Source organism: Vigna umbellata, chromosome 9, assembly GCF_029865625.1.
Source record: "Vigna umbellata cultivar VRB3 chromosome 9, Vumbellata_1.0, whole genome shotgun sequence".
In the NCBI taxonomy this organism is placed as follows: Eukaryota; Viridiplantae; Streptophyta; class Magnoliopsida; order Fabales; family Fabaceae; genus Vigna; species Vigna umbellata.
This window is the reverse complement of record NC_142173.1, coordinates 35,046,755-35,062,285: the sequence shown is the minus strand read 5'-3', so window position 1 is coordinate 35,062,285 and position 15,531 is coordinate 35,046,755. Positions and strand designations below refer to the sequence as shown.

The 15,531-nt window shown below is 41.8% G+C and overlaps 1 protein-coding gene across 1 annotated transcript in view; it reads right to left on the bottom strand.

Moving 5' to 3' along the window:
• Nucleotides 1-12,504, bottom strand: part of LOC148193349 (spermidine copper dependent amine oxidase 1-like) — a 12,619-nt gene extending 115 nt beyond the window's left edge. Inside the window, exons 1-12 of the mRNA XM_088099404.1 lie at nt 12,100-12,504; nt 10,815-10,924; nt 10,318-10,623; nt 4,689-4,801; nt 4,261-4,591; nt 3,960-4,175; nt 3,620-3,856; nt 3,018-3,203; nt 2,371-2,511; nt 1,500-1,768; nt 399-480; nt 5-87 (exon numbers count right to left, since the gene is read on the bottom strand). Coding sequence (XP_087955530.1) covers nt 5-87; nt 399-480; nt 1,500-1,768; nt 2,371-2,511; nt 3,018-3,203; nt 3,620-3,856; nt 3,960-4,175; nt 4,261-4,591; nt 4,689-4,801; nt 10,318-10,623; nt 10,815-10,924; nt 12,100-12,274 — 2,249 coding nt within the window. The 5' untranslated portion in view covers nt 12,275-12,504. The remainder of the gene's footprint in view (nt 1-4; nt 88-398; nt 481-1,499; nt 1,769-2,370; nt 2,512-3,017; nt 3,204-3,619; nt 3,857-3,959; nt 4,176-4,260; nt 4,592-4,688; nt 4,802-10,317; nt 10,624-10,814; nt 10,925-12,099) is intronic.
• Between the last annotated feature and the right edge of the window lie 3,027 nt (nt 12,505-15,531).

Sequence of the window (15,531 nt, the reverse complement as noted above, 5' to 3'; positions counted from 1 at the left end):
AGGCAAGCCATTGTTCTCCTTATCATCCAAATCACCTGGGTTTGGTGGAACATCTATTGCTGGCGAGCAATTGAAAAAACCATGCGGCTGCATCATAAAATGCACGTACGATCACAAAACTAGTACTTGTGATTTCATGTAAAAATGTGTTTCAACATTTGGTGGAACAAACAAGTACTACCAACATTCTTTCTAACCACATTTTTCTATTGGTTAAAATTTATTAAAAAGTATAGTACCAGGAGAGACTCGTTGAATGAAAAATGCGACCCATTTTTAATGAATTTAACCCATAATAGAGAGGTATCGTTGCTTATATTTTTTTCTTCTTGTATAAGTGAAAAGTGTTTCATTTCAGGATGAATCTCATTTAAATTCACAAAGGATGAATAGCATACCATAAGCATGAAACCAATGCGTTCCACGGGCATAACAGGCCAGTCTTCCAATCGAGGAATGTGTGTCACTCCAAATACGTACCTGAAACATTCCGCCAAATAAGTTGACATGCGCAAAAAATAAATAACGCGCAAAAAATAAATAACCATGACATCAGAGCTTCAAGTATAGGACAACAATTATCCGTCATTCATGGCACCTCAGCTACTAACTATAAGCAAGGTTATCAAATTCGAAAGTTACGTAAACTTGTGAAAGTCGAGTAAACTCGTGAGAGTGGAGTAAACTCAACTTGTAAACTCGTAAGAATTTACGTCAAATGAAAAAAAATTATATAAATAATATTTTAATTCAAATAAGTCTACAAAATTATATAACTTTAAATAAATAAAATTTATAGATATATTGTTCATAAAAATAAATATTGTAAAATATAAATACTTGAATTATTGTCATTAATTTTGATACATTTCATTAAATATATAATAAAAAAAGAATTGTAGCAGTGCTATGGAGAGACAGAGGGGCACGAGAAATAGTGGCAATTAGGTCATGAAACCCTAAACCCCAAACGACCTTGTTTTTCTTAATTTTTCCCCCTTTCAAACTCGCAGAATCGCTCCAAACTCACCATTCTACACAATCCTACCGATTTCACAGTCAGTTCTACCAAGTTTACGTAGAAAACGAGTTTACTACCGAATTAACTCGGAAGCCATGTCTGGAAACGTAAACTCTCGTACAAGTTTACGTGTTAACTCGAGAGTTTGATAACCATGATTATAAGCACGGCTACCTATTCAAGTTTGCAATGGAAAAGGGTTTTCGAGGAGTAGCATCATAGCAAGTATATTAATACAACAGTACATACTATCTTTTTTGCCATATCAAACTAACATATTAAAGTCAAACGAATAATTTTTTTGTCAATTTAAAAATGTTTTGATTTTGGTTAGTAGTTCTTAGTACAATTTCATCTTGGTAAAAAAAAATTGAAATATAGTTAAACAAACTAACCCCAAATTGATAAAATTTGTAAATTTTAATATTAAACTGTGCAAGTAGCAGTTATGATCGAGCTAGAAGAATGGTGAACTAACCAAAGAACTATATCAGCTTCCTCCAGTGATCGGTTTTGCTTAACCCAAGTAGCCAAACCCTCTCCAACGCGTGGATTTTGATTAGGGAACTCTCCGCCAGGATGCATTTCATCTCGTGCATAAGGAGTAACCCAAAGGTTGTGTTTCAAGAAAGCTGCTCTTCTCAAAAACTTGGCCTCTGAGCCAGCTAAAGGTAAACAATTTGAGCCAGGTACTAGCTTGTAACCAGTTAGATGCCCAGTTCGGTTTACAGTCCTTGTGTTCCTAACCTAAAATGTGCACTATTGCGTAAGATATAGAGCTTGTTCAAACTAGCAAATAATCCCAACATTTTGAAATATAACTACTGCCACAGTGAATATGCTTGTAGGAAATATATGCCCTAGGAAATTTGGAATACAGAAAAAGTAGGGAGAAAAAAAGATAACAAACGCATTCCTGCGTTTCACCATTTTCAAAAACTATAAGCATCATGGAATCTGTAAAAACAATTTGTAAAATTTATAGTTTCTCAATACGGGGACCACGATACTAATAGCGGGGCAATCTTAAATCAATGACGACCTGAATCATGCAATTTCTCTCTCTCGCTCTCTCACACATACACACAATAACTATAACATAACAATCTTTTCAATTGATGTGAATAAATTTAACATATATGTAGGCATAAATAATACTGTGAAATATCCTTCACAACTTACAGAGCAGAAGCAGCTTAAAACAGCAGCCAGATTTGAAAATTATAGATTGTCCCTGCTACAGCATCTAAAGTGGACAGTGACAGCAGAAATATTCACCCAGGGAAAAATTTAATATCCGAATATTTTTTTTCCTGGAGGAGGGAGTTTAAAAATAAGAAAGAACTTACAATCCAGTGACGGGCGGATAAAGGATCACAGTCACGCATTGCTTCCAATTCTGATTTAAGCAGTTTTTCCTGAGCATAAAATGCATTGTTATGAATATTATTGTCTCCTGGCTCTTCAACTTTGACATTCATCTCAACAACCTGGGCAGAGGGGTAGATATAAGCTTATACTTAATGAAATCTAGCTTTATGATGGAAGAGAAAAAACATACATACCAGCAAGGAACTGTAGAATGAACTACTGAGTCATAAAATCAGGAGTTCAACATGAAATATCACAGATAAAAGAACAGAAACCTCATAAGCCACGGTAGCAATGCTAAAAGATTTCTATTTTTTAAACGAAGGGAAGTTGGTGCAAAGGAGAAACAATGTTAAAGATTTAGATCAGTAGTTTGCAATAAAAAGGACCTAATGAAAATAGAAACTACTGAGCACTGCACTGTTCATATGTGGTATTCTTTTCATCCATGAATAGTCTAAACAGCTCATTGTCCTGCTATAGAAAGCGAAGACACCTGAATGTATAGCATTCTATTTGATATTTTTACTATTACGAATTAAGATTTGGGCCAGGTGGGGAAAGAGAAAATTTTACGTTTTGCACTAAAGACCTTTCCTACTTAAAAATCAAATTGCATGCTAACCTGATTAAATGCTTCGCCAGGTTTGCAATCTACTGCCATGTCCATACGGGCAACAAAAAAGTGTTGGTGGACAGGCGCATACAGTCCAGGTGCAATAGTTGTGCCATATTTTCGTGTTTCACCTGGTTGTAATGCTCCTAAGCTGAGAATTCCTGTGAGCTTGACCTCTGCTTCTATTTTTCCATCCTGCAAGAAAATAAACAATTACAGAGACAGCAAACTAGAGTGCTTGAAGCTTAGACATGTAAATCCAGCAGAAATCCATAAATAAGGAATGCAATTTGGAATGTCAGCTAAGAAAAAGACATATAATTAATATACATGCAATATAAAACAGTAAAGGGAATATCTCTCTGCAATATAATATATTATATAACGATGAAAGTAATGCTACTGATCTAAATCCGTTCTGATTTTGGGTAACATAACATGACCTTCCTCTTGAATCCCTGACAGGATATACACAAACTTACAACCTCAGATACTTGTATGTATTAAAGGTGTGTAACTATATATCAGTAGGCCTCCAAAATCATAGATGGTTCCACCGATATCATTCAACAGACTCACAGGTATATATGCAAGGTAGAAATTTAACTTGCCTGATAAAAGTGCCAGAAAAATCCATACTCATAGTTAGCCACGGTGCATATAAAAGACACTGTCAGCCTTCTAGACCTTCGAACTTCAGCCAAACCTGTTCTCCAATCTTGATGCTTCCATAAAATACCATGATCTTCCTCATGCAAGCATACACAGTTCTCGATAGTTTCAACACCTCCATAGAAGTTAGTGAAGTGTGCATCAAAGTATTTGATATAGCCTAAACAATCACAGCCCTGAAATGATGATATTATGCACAACCAGTTTAATTTCATGTACATTGAGAAAGGAAGATAAAATGAAGAAAAAATTGATTGGAATATAAGCAAATGTCCTGACCTTCTTGAGAGAATGAGCATTTTTCCCCAGGCCATCTTCCCCAGCATCAAAAGCATTTTTCCTATAGTGAGGATCATTAGGATCTCCATACGGGACCACCATCTCAACAAAGCTCAATCTGTGGGCCACTGGTCTTCGTCCTCGACTTCCATCAATATAGGCTACTGAATGAATAACCAACCCTTCCCTAGGAGTGAATCCAATACGAAAATTCCACTGCAAAAATGGTCCATCAGGTTTAGCAATTCTCAATATGTATGATAATGTGGTTTTGGAAAATATGCTTGAGACAGACAACCACCTTCTGCCATTCAATGAAGTGTCCATTAACACGAAAACTTGGACCTTCAGGCTGAATAATCTGTAAGGGTTTTACATCACTTCTGTCAACTCCTCCCCGGGTTTCACCAGAAGTATAATTTCTTAGTGGATCAGCAGGTGGAAGGGGAACAAGTTTACGGTCTTCAAATTCAAGAACAACCATATTTTGCATGTCAACAAGTACATGAATTCCCTCTACTGGACGGGCATAGCCATTCTCCATGGGGCAGTCGCTTTCAGTTCTACAAAAGATTAGTGGTTTAGCAAGTCTTCGGCTAGGAGCATCAGCTTCGCTGTGGTATCCAGCACACCTAAAAGTTTCAACAGCACAAGAATTAGACAGAACAAGATATAGATTAAATAAACTATCATAATAGTCTATCAAATCATCATAAAGCAGTTACTAACCAGGGATCCACCATCACGAGATCCATATCTTCAATGCCTCTCTTCTTCATTGCTTCACGAAATGGTGGAAAGTCCTTCACAATAGCTTCACACTCAGCATACTCCACAGCATCCTATGGGGCAGAGAGAACAACACAAACAATTTTTTATTCGAAAATAATTGAAATTTACAACTCGAATCTCAATGTAACTGATAGGTTTCTGAACTCAAAACCTGATCAAGAACTCCCTCTCAACCTCTCACAACAAAGACACCAAGCATAATGAAAAGAATCTGGTATTATTCACAGAAGAATAGTCTGTACAATCAAGATACAGGGGCATAATCGCCCCTTCACAGGTCTAAGGCCTATTAACTAACAACGTTCCAAAAGTCCCCCTCCAACTATACAAACAACTATTTATACAACTACTTTTCCCGCCCTTCCCTAACTCTTATAAATAGTTAGGTCATTAAAGCTAATTAGTCTTCTTTCTTCTTTCGTATACTCTCCACTCTTCTCATTCCTATCATTACCCTCTGCCTGAAGCTCAACCTTGTCTCCAAGGTTGAAATCAGGGTATTGTTCCCTGATAGTAACTTCATCCTCCCATGTTGCCCCATCCTGCCCTCCTTCCTGCCATTCTACTAGCAACTGTGGCACCATTTCTTCTCCTTTTTGGGTCTGCCTTCTTCCCAGAATTCGAACTGGCCAGAATGAAGGCCCCTCGGCCTGCAGGTCTTGTGGCAACTCCTTCTCCACCCTCTGCTCTCCTATCGCCTTCTTCAGCTGCAATACATGAAAGACTTGATGTATGTGTGCTGTCTCCGACAACTGAAGCTTGTAGGCTACCTCTCCCACTTTCTGAATAATCTGGAATGGTCCAAAGTATCTAACTGCCAACTTCGGGTGAAGCCTGGTGGTCATTGAAGATTGCCTGTGTGGCCTTATCTTCAAGTAGACCCAATCCCCAACCTCCACATTTGTGGGTTTCCTTCTGTTGTTTGCCTATTTCACCATCAACTCCTGAGCCCGCTCCAAATGAAACTTCAACTGTCTCAACGCCTCATCCCTGGTTTGGAGCTCTTGGCTCACCGCTTCTACTAATGATTCTCCAGGTATAAATATATGCATTGAAAGAGGTGGTCTCCCATAAACAGTCTCAAAAGGAATACACCTTATGGCTCCTTGATAGCTGGTATTGTACCAATACTCAGCCCAAGGTAAAACTGTCATCCATCCTCTCGGTTGTTCAGAACAGAAACATCTAAGATATCCTTCTGACACTCGACTTAATACCTCTGTTTGCCCATCGGATTCCGGATGGTATGCGGTGCTCATCTTCAATTGACTACCCTGCCCCTTGAACAACTCCTTCCAGAAAATACTTAGAAATAAAGGGTCCCTGTCACTCACAATGGACTGAGGAATTCCATGCAGCCTGACAATTTCCTTGACAAATATTTCTGCAACAGTTCTGGCCGAATAGGGGTGCTTAAGTGGCAGGAAATGGCCATATTTACTAAGGCAATCTACTACAACCAGAATAGCATCATACCCCTGCGATTTGAGTAGCCTAACTATAAAGTCCATGCTTAACTCTTCCCAAACAGCGTTTGGAATTGGCAGCGGTTGCAACAGTCCTTGAGGAGATGAGGACAAATATTTGTGTTGTTGGCATACAAGACAGCTGGCGACAAATTCGGTCACATCTTTCTTCATGTTGATCCAATACAATGATTGGGCTACCCTCCTGTACGTCCTGTACACCCCTGAATGTCCACCGGTCTACGTCACATGAAATTCTACTATCAGCTTGTAAATCCAGGGAGATTGAGCTGACAGCACCAGCCTGCCCTTGTAGTGCAACCTCTCCTGCTCCAGGGTATAGGCTGGATGGGTATTCAAATCACGTCTAATATCCTCCATCACCCTTTTCAAAGCCTCATCCTCCTCCACTTCCTTCATAATTTCCCCAAAATCTTGCCAGTAGGGCCTGGCCACCACACGCAATTCTTTCTCTTCCTCAGTATCCCCCTCATTCCTCCTAGACAGTGCGTCTGCTGCTTTATTTGTAACCCCCGCTTTGTAAACTATCTAAAAATCATACCCCAACAACTTTGCAATCCAATTTTGTTGATTTTGAGTAGTTATACGTTGTTCTAACAAGTACCGGAGGATCCTTTGATCGGTATGAACTACGAATCTCTGCCCCAATAAGTAAGGCCTCCAATGTTGTATGGCAAACACCAAGGCCATCAATTCTTTCTCGTAGATGGACTTGTTCAGCGTTCCTCCAAACAGAGCCTTACTAAAGAAGGCAATCGGTTTCTTCCCCTGAGTCAGTACTGCTCCCATTCCACTGCCAGAAGCATCACACTCTATGTGAAAGGGTTGCTGGAAATCTAGTAAAGACAGCACTAGAGTTGTTGTAATGGCTCTCTTCAATTTCTGTAAGGCCTCCTCTGCTTTCTCATTCCAAGAGAACCCTCCTTTCTTCAATAGCTCTGTCAAGGGCTTGGCAATCTTCCCATAGTTCTTGATAAACCTCCTATAGTAACCAGTCAACCCTAAGAAACCCCTTAATCCTTTGACTGTTTTCGGCCTTTCCCAGTCTAGAACAACTTTCACCTCCTTGGGGTCCATCTCTACCCCTCGGTTGGATATAGCATGCCCCAAATACTTAATCTGAGTCTATCCAAACTAGCATTTCCTCCTATTTGCCACCCATTGATTTTGCTCCAACATTGAGAGGACACTCATAACATGCTTGAGATGTTCCATCCATGATTGGCTATAAACCAATATATCATCAAAAAATACCAAAACAAACTTCTTTAAGTAGGGCTAGAAGAGGCAGTTCATGGCACTTTGGAACGTGGCAGGGGCGTTGGTGAGGCCAAATGGCATCACCATGAACTCGTAGTGACCCTGATGAGTTCTAAAAGCGGTCTTCTCTATGTCTTTCTCCCCCATGCGGATCTGATGGTAACCCGCCTTCAAGTCAATCTTAGAAAAGTAGCAAGCCCCCCTCAACTCATCCAACAACTCCTCAATTACTGGTATCGGAAACTTATCTGGCACTGTGGCACGGTTCAACGCTCTATAGTCGATGTAGAATCGCCAGCTGCCATCTTTTTTCTTCACTAGAATAACGGGACTCGAGTAAGGCCTATGGCAGGGTCGGATAACCCCTGTTCGGAGCATTTCAACTACTTGCTGCTCTATTTCTCCCTTCATCACGTGCGGGTACCAGTAAGGACAAACATTGATGGGATCAATCCCCTCCTTGAGAGGTATGTGGTGCACCATACCACGGCAGGAGGTAGCCCAGCTGGTTCAGTGAATACCCCTCTGTACTGGCTCAATAATTTCTCCATCTCCCAACTTTGTTCCTCCGTTAACCCCTGGCAGTCTTTAATTTCCTCCTTCTTCTCTAACGAACCCAACTCCCATACCAGCAGCCATGCCTCTACTTCGTTCCTTTTTAATAAAGCCCTTGGTTCCACCATCTTTCTTTCCAACGTTGGGTCTCCTTTTACCATTATCTTCCTTCCCCCTTGATGATACACCATAGTTAGTTTGCCCCAGTCTAGCGTTACTTCCCCCAATTTCTCCAACCACTCCACTCCTAGGATCACATCCACTCCCCCTAGTTCGAACAAGTAGAATCTTTCAGCAACTTCTGTCTCCCCTATCTCTATCATCACTCGCTCACAGCAGCCCCTGGTCTTCTTCTTCTGGCCGTCTCCCAGACTTACTAGATATGATGGGGTATCCATCACGGCCAATCCCATTTCCTCCACCAATCCTTGACTGATGAAATTGTGGCTAGCGCCACTATCGATGAGGATCAGCACTTCACGGTCCCATATACACCCCCCGCAACTTCATGGCGGAAAATGCCGACAGCTCCATCTGGGTGTGATTCAGCTCAGTTTCCGTCTCGCCCCCTTCCTCCTCCTCTTCTTCGGCCAATATCAGCATTCGCAATCCCCTCTTTGGGCATTGATGGCCGGGACTAAATGGCCCACCACACCGAAAACATCTTCCCTCCGCTCTTCTCTTCATGAACGTTGAGTAAGGTAAGTTTCGGATGTTTCTCCCCCTCCCGTCGCCATTGGGCCTCGTTGTTCCGTTTCCTTGGGTCGCCTCCCTCTTTACTGACCCGACGCTCTCCGCTACCCCTCCTCGGCCCTGCGAATCGCGACTGGGTTCGACTCGCGCTACTACCCCTGTCGTCCTCCCCCAAGAACTTTGATTCTTGGTCATCAGTCCGCCTCCGATCTTTGAGTAGGTACACAGCTTCTCCACGTCTCGCGCGACTCGCATGGTTGTCATCAAGTCTTGCAGATTATGCGGCCTCATGTGGTTGCACACCTCTTCCTGGAGACCCGCCATGAAGTAACCCAGAAGTTGTTCTTCGGGAATCTTGGTCGTCTGTCCCACCAAAACTTCAAAATCTCGAATGTAATCGTCCACCAGCCTCGCCTGTTTAATGGTCGCTATCCTCTCATAAATCGATCCTCGAGTTCCCCCTACGAACCTTATCACCATCGCTCTCTTCAAGCCTTCCCAAGAATTTTTCTTGGTTTTCTCTCTCCAAAACCGAAACCAATACCCTGCGTATCCCTCCATGCTGATTGAAGGCCGACTGCAATTTTTCTTCTTCGGCCACTCTCTGAACTTCGAAAAAATTTTCCACCCTACTGATCCAATTCAATGGATCGCCTCCTTCAAACATGGGTAACTCCACCCGTTTCCTCTAGTTAGACTGTCCTTCTTGATTCCCTTCTCCTCTTCTTTCCCTCTCTTTGTCGCGTCTACCCTCATTCTCATTCACCGACGATTGACTTCCATCCTAGTGTCGGTCGTTCTGGTGGTGATTACGATCTTCCAGCATTCTCAAAATCGCCTGAATATCCTGGCGCATCGCCACCGTATCCTGTCTCAAAGCCCCTGTTTCCTGTTGCAGAGCCACCGTGTCCGCCTTCGTCTCCGTTATCGCAATTTCCATAGCCTCCAACTGACCTTCTACCGCCACCACTCTACGCTCCATCACGCGCGATTTTCCCTTCTGCAAATGGGATCCGACAGGTCGGACCAAATTGATAGGTTTCTGAACTCGAAACCTAATCAAGAACTCCCTCTCAACCTCTCACAACAAAGACTCCGAGCATAATGAAAAGAATATGGTATTATTCACAGAAGAATAGTTTGTACAATCAAGATACAGGGGCATAATCCCCTTCATAGGTCTAAGGCCTGTTAACTAACAACATTCCAAAAGTCCCCCTCCAACTATACAAACAACTATTTATACAACTATTTTTCCCGCCCTTCCCTAACTATTACAAACAGTTAGGTCATTAAAGCTAATTAGTTTTCTTTCTTCTTTCGTATACTCTCCATCTCTTCTCATTCCTATCAGTAACAGTTGCAACAATTATAATAATTTGGTATATAGGATTTTTATTGGCGAGTTAGGAAAATCGGAAAAGAAGTTATAAACTTCCACATAGAAAAATTGGAAAAGAAAAGGTAAATAGTTTAATAATTAATTAGCATGGGCACAAGGAGGACTCTAAAAACCTAATAAGCATCACCATTTTAAGGAAGAACAAAATTTGGAGTAAGTTTGTATTCACCATTGGAGGCTGAACATCTGGAACAACTGTAGATGAAACAACTTTGCCCCTATGGTGTCCACCTCGAGTTGCTGCATGAACTTCTCTAAGCTCAACAATCCATATGCTTGTCTCATTTGACTTTTTATTGTAAACAACTAGTCTTGCTTTCCTTGGAGGAAGTTTAGTTGGAATCACAGGTCCACCTTTTGTCCTGGGGAGCAGTGATGGTTGGAAAGGAGGGAAGAAATATGCATCTGCTAATGCAACAACTTGCTTTTCTGGTTCTACCAGGTCTACTTCAATAAAGCGCATGCCATCCCTCACCTAACGAGATAATCAAATAACTTCATCAACATGCAGAGACAGTAGCATAAAGTGGTTATAGCTTTACGGGCAAGCACAGTTGTTCCATTAGTAGCATAAAGTGGTTATAGCGTTATGGCAAGCACAGTTGTTCCATTGAGCGGTAGTAAACCACGCAAAAATGTATACCAAGGAGGGAAGAAGTTATGTACCTCAGGTGTTGCCCCAGCTGCTCGAACGGTTGCTACAGCTACTGATATTTCAGCAGCAGATAGTGGATCCAGAGGATGGCTGGTCTGAGCTCTCACCATGACTGTGATACCTACGTCAAAAAGAACAGTTCTTCAACTTTGGACATAAGAAGAAATTTCATCATAGATGAGGAGATAAACTAGGGAGACGACAAAGAAAAACACAAAAAGACCAAGAGCAACAGAAATGGAAAAGCTGAGCATAAGACCCAATACATAAGGCTCCTAATCTCCCTGAAAATCTGAGAGAGCAACAAAGTTGATGCATCCATGAGCAATGGATCACAGAGAAGCCAAAAGCGTAACTCTATCCTTATTGGAATTGAGGTAATTTAAGAAGGGACAAAACTTAGACGTAATTTCTTAAGTACTTTTAGTACTATTCTGGAATCAAAATTAGAGATCTCACTTCAATAACTTATTTAATGCAAACTTTTGTTAAGCAGGTAAGCGAAATGAACTATTTCTGATAGAAGAATAGAACCTTAAACAACTAAGAACAATATCTAAATTTTGACCTTAGAAAACACATTAAAGATAGGACTTAGGCTAGGAGTATTCCTCACCAACGAGGCACATTAAGAACTGCATAAACTACAGATCGCCACAGAAGAACTCGTCCATCACTCCCCAAATTAAGAATACATTTTGATATTTAGAGAGAAAAAAGATAAGGTTCTCTTTCTTTATAGAATTAAAAGAAACATGACACTTCATTCAAGTTCTCATGCATGACAAGTTGAAACTTCCAGCAATTCTTCCACCGAGAATGAAATTGATGCAAAAAGAAAAAGGAGAAAACAGGAAGAACTGGTACAAGAGAAGGCGCAGTGTTTACCATTTGCGTAAGTGAAAGCAGTGAGAAAGGAGTATGCATGTTATTCTGTTTCGAAAATGAGAGTATAAGGAGAAAATGACTGTCAAAATGAAATGAAATTTTGAATTCGATAATTATAACAGAGGAAGAAAAACGAAATCAATATAATACTACCGAGAAAGAGAGCATGATCAGTCATGCATATGCGAGCAAGAAAAGGAGCGAGTAAAATGTACTTTAAAACTTGTAGTCAAAGAAATAAATTGACCCATAATGAAGACCACTTTGCAACACTAGTTTATTCTATCATTCTATCAGCAACCAAGGAGACGAGATCAAGCAAAAAATAATAATAATATCAAGTTCTAAACAAATAAAAGCCTGAAAAAAAAACGAAATTGAATTAAAAAAAAAAAAAAAAAAAAAGACCTTTGGCAGAAGCGGTTTTGGGAGGAGAATCGATGGCGGGAATGAAGGTGGCAACGGAGGGCCGTTGTTCTTGCTGTTGTGATGGTTGTTTTTGTGGTTGGAGCGACGCAGAAGAAGACGGTTTGTTCGTTCCGGTGGCGCAACATGGCGTCGTTTGTTCCTGAGCTGTGGCCATTGGAGAGGGTTAGCGAGCTCAGCGTAGTAAATTCCAGTGTAATATTCCACTGACATACAGCAATAATGCCAGTAGTTTCGAGTGTATGCCACCGCCGCCACCACCACTAGCACCCACTGAAGAACTGAATGAGTCACTTGACGCTGTAAATGGGATGACAGGAGGAAGGTACTTTAAAGAAGAAGAAAGGATTTTTTTATTTTTTGTTTTTAATTAGGGATGCAAAATTGTGGTTTTGGAAGGGGAAAGCGATGGGATCAGTGGAGTTTGGTGAATGGAATATGGTTAATTAAAATAATGATTAGTGGTTGATGCGAGTGTGTGTGTGGATGGATGAGGGAAGGTAGGTGGAGGTGGGGAAGAGAAGACGTCACCTCAGGGAAAGCGACAAGGTTTCCAAATAAGCAGATCAGACATCATTGACAGTGATTCAACACACACTCCCACGGAACATGCAACTCTCATTCCTCTATCTTTCCTTTTTACCCTTTTCTTTGCCCTGTCATTCCACTTATACGTCCCCTAAATTATCACTCCATTATTCAAATTAAGGTTGTTTTCATTCTCCTATTCCAAGTTGCCTAACGATGTGGCAATTCCCTGTGCCACAAAGGAAACTATGCGTTTTAGTGCTCCTAACTTTTTGTAATTGCGTCTGCTTCAATGCAACTCACGCCTTTTATTGCTTCCAGCTTTACTCTTCCTATTACCTTTTTCTAATTACGATTTTTAATATAATTATGTCATTGAAAATATCAGTAAGAACTATAATTACTCTTCCTTCATCCAACTTTTTGGAGCTTCTTTTTCAGGTAACCATTTGCTTTAACTTCGTCTATTTGTCAGCTTTTTTTAATTGGGATGGGAAAAGGTCCCCACACCTTTTCCTATTTATCCCATCCTAAAAAAATATATATATGTGTATAGTATGAAATATTAACCGAGCGGTTACAAACAACCAACCGGATATTTAGGTAATCTGTTTATATCTTATTCTGTTTATATTTTATTGGGCTTATATCAGCTCAGGATCCATGAGGTAAATTATAAATACAAAGCCAGGGCCAAAAGCCAGGTACGTTTCACTTACGCATCATTCACTAAATATTCAACCAAGAGCCGAGGCTCTTCAAATCACACGCCTAACTTGAGCGTCGGAGTACCTTTTGCAGGTACATCCACCCCCGTCCAAAAGGAGACCGATCGGCTTGCGCCAACACCGATCGACCAGCAGCTGGAGTTTGGAGGCGAGCGAGCAGCCCCGACACATCAACAGGTTAGTTTCTCGGTCCCAAAACTTTCCACCGAAACATTTTGGCGCCCACCGTGGGGCCGAGCGGCAAACCCAAATGGTGACCACGAGGAGCATGGAGGAAGAACAACAGACCAGAGATTTGATAGCGCAGATGCAGGCGCAAATACAGGCACAAGCCAGAACCATACAAGCACAGACGCACGCACAACAAGAGATGCAACGAAGGCACGCAGAAGAAATTGCAATGTTGAGAGCAGAGCGCGGTCGTGCCGAACAGTCCGCGCAGCACTCGGAGTCTACAGCCGATCGGGGTAACAACCGACACAATGATAACGCTGGAAGTCGTACTCAGCAGCCATCTCGGCATACTGACCCGAACGATCGGGGAAGAAGGGAACCATCCCCCTTACGAACCGATCGGCCCTCCAGTCTGCTCCCTTTCACTGCGGTCATCATGCAAACTCCAATGCCAGAAAGGAACCCTCCTGTATTGGATAAGTATGATGGCTCGACAGATCCCGACAATCATCTCAGGATTTTCACCAATGCAATGGTGTTCTACACGGACAGTGATCCGGTTATGTGCAGAGCCTTCTCCTTATCACTCAAGGACGAAGCATTAGAGTGGTATAACACTCTTCCCCCAAACACAGTGGATTGCTTCGCCACTGTGGAAAACCTTTTTAAAAGGCAATACGCCTCCAATCGTAATCAGGAGGTAACGCCAGCGGAATTGGTAAATACTAAACAGGAAAAGGGAGAAACTTTGAAGGCCTTTATGAAAAGGTATATGGAAACTGCACGACGAGTCAAAGAGGTAAGTCAATCTTTTATCATCACCAATTTGCCTTCCTGTCTAAAACCAGGGTACTTTGCTGAGAAATTGTATGCACGACCGCCAAAAACAATGGAGGAGCTCCAAGAACGGATAGCCGAATTCATCCGCATGGAGGACATGCGAATTTCACAACGAAAGCGACAACAAGAAACTGAGGCAAGTGGAGGGAGGAAGGACGGTAAACGACCGTTCGGCAATAATGGTAAAAGCGGGGAGCTTTCCCGAACATTTAAATTTAATCACTATACACCCCTCAACACACCTAGGGCAAAAGTTCTTGAAGAAGCTCTAAACGCTGAACTTCTCACACTCCAAACGAAGCCATCTCCAAGATACGCAGATGAAAGGAAGAGTTGTCATTTCCACCAGAATCGGGGGCATACCACAGAAGAATGCATTACGCTGAAAAACGAAATAGAACGTCTCATTCGGGCAGGACACCTCCGTAATTACATACAAGAAACAAGAAGAAGTCCCGAACGAGCGTATCGGAAGAACGAACGCAGGCGAGACTATAGTCGCAGTCCTGCTCGTCATCGTGAACGATCGGTTCGCGGAGTTATAAACTGAAGATAGCAATCCAAATCTCTATTTAATGTCATCTTTAAATTTTTGATTTAGACTTTTGTTATTAAACTTTCGTTGTGCAATGAATAAAACCGAGCAATTCACGCTCGATCATCGGTTACCAATGTCGATCAAGAATTTCAACCAACAGAGGTAAAACCCTCTCAAAGCCGAACGGTAAAGCCCGTTCCCTAGGAAGCACTCCTAGGTCGAAGACCGAGCGGTAAATCCCCCTCGGGAGAGAGGTAAAGCCCTCTCAACGACGAACGGTAAATTCCGTTCACTAGGAAGCACTCCTAGCTCAAAGCAGAGGTAAAACCCTCTCCAAGCCGAACGGTAAAGCCCGTTCCCTAGGAAGCACTCCTAGGTCGAAGACCGAGCGGTAAATCCCCCTCGGGAGAGAGGTAAAACCCTCTCAACGACGAACGGTAAATCCCGTTCACTAGGAAACAATCCTAGCTCAAAACAGAGGTAAAACCCTCTCAAAGCCGAACGGTAAAGCCCGTTCCCTAGGAAGCACTCCTAGGTCGAAGACCGAGCGGTAAATCCCCCTCGGAAGAGAGGTAAAGTCCTCTCAAAGACGAACGGTAAATCCCG